Genomic DNA, 5,000 nt, shown 5'->3' with positions numbered 1-5,000 from the left:
AAAATAAACAACAAATAAATAAAAAGGCTTTTCAAACAGGCACAGACAGACACATAGAGGGTCTGTCCAAACACACACACAAACGTCTACATACACACGAACACACACACACACACACACACACACACACACACACACACACACACACACACACACACACAGACACACACACACACACACACACACACACACACACACACACACACACACACACACACACACACAGGGTGACATCATGGTCTGATGGCAGTGTGCCATCTGCAGCTTTGCGGCGTTTGCACTCTGGTCCTCGGGCTGAGTCCAACACACACACACACACACACAGCCACACAGCCACACAGCCACACACACACACACACACACACACAGACACACACACACACACACACACACACACACACACACACACACACACACAGCCACACACACACACACACACACACACACACACAGACACACACACACACAGACACACACACACACAGACACACACACACACAGACACACACACACACACACACACACAGACACACACACACACACAGCCACACACACACATACAAATGCGAGTCAAACGCAAGCTCACTTCCCAGCTCCTGCCTGCCACTCGAGCCAATAGAGTGCATCAAGACAAGGAGCACACAAATCACAAAGCACTCCAAAACCACACTCTGACACCGCGCCTGCACCCCACCCCCACACCCCCGCACCCACCCCACCCCTCCCAAACACACAGTAAAAGAACGAGGGAAAGATGACGAAAGGGAAGGAGAGAAGGGAAAGAAAAATAAGGCAAGGCTGTACTTATGTAAGGGCATCATTTCACCAAAACAATGCAGGATTGCTGTGCCTTCCTCTGTGCTCGGTCTGTGATCCCTCACTCACTCACTGTGCGTCACTCCCTATGCCTGACCCATACTCATGAAGGTAGTAACAACCAGTCCATCACACACAAACAAACACACACACTTACTCAAAAACACACACACAAACACAAACACACTCACTCACACACACACACACACACACACACACTCACTCACAAAACACTCACTTTTACACACACAAGCAAACACTCTCACTCACAAACACACACACACACACTCTCACTCACACACACACACAAACAAGCACACTCACTCACACTCAAACACACAAATACTCACACACACACACACACACACACACACACACACACACACACACACACACACAAACACTCACTCACAAACACACACACACAAACAAACACACTCACTCACTCACACACAAACACACACACACACAAACAAACAAACACACACACTCACTCACTCACAAACACACACACACACTCACTCACAAACACACACACACACTCACTCACACACACACCAACAAGCACACTCACACACAAACAAAGAAACTGGATACTTCTTTATGGCAACCATTAAGGTGGACTTGTTTTTCTTTTTTCTTGGCTGTGTGGTGGGTGTGTGGGTGGTGGGGTGTGTGTGCAGGGGGAGGTTGGCCCTATTGTTTGCATTAGCGGCGTGTAAATGTGCTAGCCTGTAAATGGAGCCTCTCGTGAAGCCTCCCCGCTGCGTCTTAAGCAGATGTTTTACAGATCACGCTGTCTCTCATTAACACCTTCAGTATTGCACCTTCACTGACAGTCAACAGGTAATTAGCCATCGGTTCATTTAAAGTAGAGTGCAACACTGCGTTACTTCACTACCGGAAACATTCACAAGCAGCATACGATATATATATATATATATATATATATATATATATATATATATATATATTTATATCTATCTACTGAACATAAGAGGAATCTTGAGAAGGAAAGAGCAGAATATATATCCACACACACACACACACACACACACACACACACACACACTGAACACAAGAGGAATCTTGAGAAGGAAAGAGGAGAATTCTACGGCTCCTTGATGAGCAGTGGGAAGTTTCTAGTGCCTTTGCCCTAGTGGCAGCTCTATATTCACTATAGTCATTATAGTCCTGGAGCCGTGGTGGGGTTTTGCGGAGGCCCTTGTAAAAAACTGGTTGCTGGCAAAACAGAGGAAAGGGAAAAAGAGAGAAAGAGAGAGAGAGAGAGAGCGTGCAAGAGAGTGAGAGAGAGAGTCAGAGAGAGAAAGAGAGAAACAGAGAGAGCGAGAGAGACAGAGAGAGAAAGAGAGAGAAAGAGAGAGAGAGAGCGAGAGAGACATAGAGAGAAAGAGAGAGAGAGAGAGAGAGAGAGAGAGAGAGAGAAAGAGAGATGGCAGACAGTCAGCCTTAGCTAAACGCCTTGGCCTGGGCCCTAATGAGAACCACATTTGGAGTGCAGAAATATGTTTTACGTGGCAGTGCACTAGATTCATCACTTTGCGGGCTTCCTCCGAGCTCTAAGGCAGAGAGCTGCCGCTGAGCTTTAGACTACAGGGAAGCAACGCAGAAGACACGCAAAAGAGGCTCGGGAAAACATCCAAATTAGTTTAAAGGTCTTAAGTCAGAAGGCATTAGATGTAAGCAAACTAAAATCTAAACGAGGTTAGGGTCTTAAGTCAGAAGACATTAGATGTAAACAAACAAACAAACAAACAAACAAAAAATACACTTCTGTGACCTTCTCCCCTTTTCCTTCAGAAGACTGGGACTGTTGTTGTTGTTGTGGTCAGGGCCCTGGTGTCCCCTGTCCAATGCCTCCTTAGGGGAGGCTTCTAGCTGACCAGATGAAGACCAGCTGCGGTAGTATCACTCCGTCTAAACGCTCGCCTCAAAGGCTCGGGGTATCGTGGCTGACAGTTGATCACGTCAATACTGTATAGTGGCCAGACCAAGCAGGGGAACGAGACGGGTCCGGAGCACGGAGGCAGAACCATCGTTTTTTTCACCACGACCGATTTTCAGGCAACAGTTACGCCAGTGTTATATGGAGTCCGTTAACACAAATACACACACACACACACACACACACACACACACACAAATGCACACACAGGCAGACCCACACACACACACAAACACACACACACACACACTGTCTTTCTCTCTGATCATTCTTTCCCTTAGTTTTCTTTCCCCGTGTGTAGAAAAGAGACGAGCTAGACTAGAGGCTCTGCCTGTTCTAAGTGGACTGTGTTGCTGCAGCTGGTTTTGAGACTGGTAATTTTAGCCAGCTCCAGACAACACACACACACACACACACACACAGGAACCTGAGAGGCAGCCTGGAGACAGACGAGCAGAGAGAGGGTGAGGAGCGACACGCACGGGGAAGAGGAGAAGAGGAAGAAGAGGGGAAGAGGAGAAGAGGAAGAAAGCAAAGCAGTGCTGCTGATAATGCAGGCTGAAAAGAGTTGCTGAAGGGGGGCTCCCTCTCCCTCTCTTCAAGGCATTCTCTTTCTCTCTCTCTTTCCCTCCCTCTCCCTCTTTCTCCCTTTCCTTTACACATTCACACACACGCACCCACTCACCCACTCACTCACTCACTCACTCACTCACACAAACACACACGCACACACAAAACAAACACAAGCCATCCGCGATAGTCTGCAGTCGCAGCACAAAAGGGAAGACGGGGGTAGAGGGGAGAGACGCGGGAGAAGAGGGGGAGAAAATGCGCAGGAATACGCTTTGCTAAGCAAAATAAAAGAGGGGAAAAATACCTGCTCCTCCACCATCCTGCTCCCTTCTCCCTCCATAAACTGAGCAGCTGCCTTAGTCCCAAGCCCTGCAGCATCTGCCCAAAGCAAGTATCAATTATGGATGAGGGCGTGCGATCAGAGCGCTGTGTGGAGTGTGTGTGTGTGTCTGTGTCTCAGTGTGTATGCCTCTGAGTGCGTGTGTGTGTGTTTGTGTGTGGGAGGGAAGGGAGGAGAAGGAGGAGGGAACTAATGCAAGCAAAAGCTGTGCTCCGAAAAAATTTGCACTCTTTCTCTTCTCTCTCCTCTCTCTCTCTCTCTCGTTCCTCCTCGCTCTGTCTTTCTCTTTCTCTCTCTCTCTCTCTTTACCCTTGCCTTTTCTCCGCTGCCAAGCGAACGTTTTGCCTCGTACAAACAGAAACAGACGCATTTCAGAAGTGTTTGGGATTTCTGAAATATTCAGGATGTTTTCTGTTTAAGTGAAGCCTTAATGCTTTGAAATTCATTAACACTCGCTTGTAAACAGGAGCGCTTTCTGTGCGGGCTGAATGTTTCATGGACTCGCTCGAGCTTTTAAACACAGAGCCGCCTGCCCCTTCCATTTTCACACAGACGGTGGGACTGTGCATGCAAATCGTGACGAGTTAGTACCACAGGGTTGTGGTGTCTTTTATCGTCACAAAAAAAACTAAAAACAGGCTTTTAAAAACCTCACACAGGAAAAAAAAAAAGTCAGGCAATAAGTAAACAAAACATGAAACTAATGTCCGAATCATTTTCCAAAGATTTCAACAATTTCAGTGGCGTTGGATGAAGAAATGCAAACAACGGTCGCAAAAGCGTACACGATTCGAAGTGTTTGTGTCTGAAAACGATATAAAATCGCCTCCATGTTGTTAGAGATTCCAGAGGTTTCTCTCAGCGAGACTAACGGCAGACCAAACAAAGCGCTGACTGATGGTCCCTGATCTCCCGGACACCCCTCCTGATTTACGGCTGCCATAAACCAGCTCCAGAGCCAGCGCCAGCCTGAGGTGGCGTCAGAGCCGCGGCGCTCGGCCTCTCGACGGCGCTCGGTGTGGGGAGCCTGGCACCAGAGCGCCACCAGTCTCCGCTGACATCTTAGCTGCCGAGGGGACTGCTGGGGTTGCAGTATTCTGCCCCCCCGTTGGCTTGGGTTGGGTTGGGTTGGGTTGCGGTGACTCTGCTTGGGTGAGGTTAGGGGGGAGGGGAGGGGGGGGGGGGGGGGGGATGAGGATGAGGAGGGCGAGAAGGCAGGGAGAGAGAGAGAGAGGGTGATGAAGGCGTGATGCCCTTGGTCTCCCTCCTCTCTCTCTTTCTTTCTCCCTCGTTCTCTCATTCTTT

The 5,000-nt window shown here is 48.6% G+C and overlaps 1 protein-coding gene across 1 annotated transcript in view; it reads right to left on the bottom strand.

Moving 5' to 3' along the window:
* rbfox1 (RNA binding fox-1 homolog 1) overlaps nt 1-3,771 on the bottom strand; it is a 43,784-nt gene extending 40,013 nt beyond the window's left edge. The window contains exon 1 of the mRNA XM_080856269.1: nt 3,660-3,771. Within this exon, the coding sequence (XP_080712395.1) occupies nt 3,660-3,695 (36 nt within the window). The 5' untranslated portion in view covers nt 3,696-3,771. The remainder of the gene's footprint in view (nt 1-3,659) is intronic.
* Between the last annotated feature and the right edge of the window lie 1,229 nt (nt 3,772-5,000).

Source organism: Sprattus sprattus (assembly GCF_963457725.1).
Source record: "Sprattus sprattus genome assembly, chromosome: 18".
Classification (NCBI taxonomy): domain Eukaryota; kingdom Metazoa; phylum Chordata; class Actinopteri; order Clupeiformes; family Clupeidae; genus Sprattus; species Sprattus sprattus.
The sequence above is the reverse complement of the archived record's forward strand: the minus strand, read 5'-3'. Positions and strand labels throughout refer to the sequence as shown.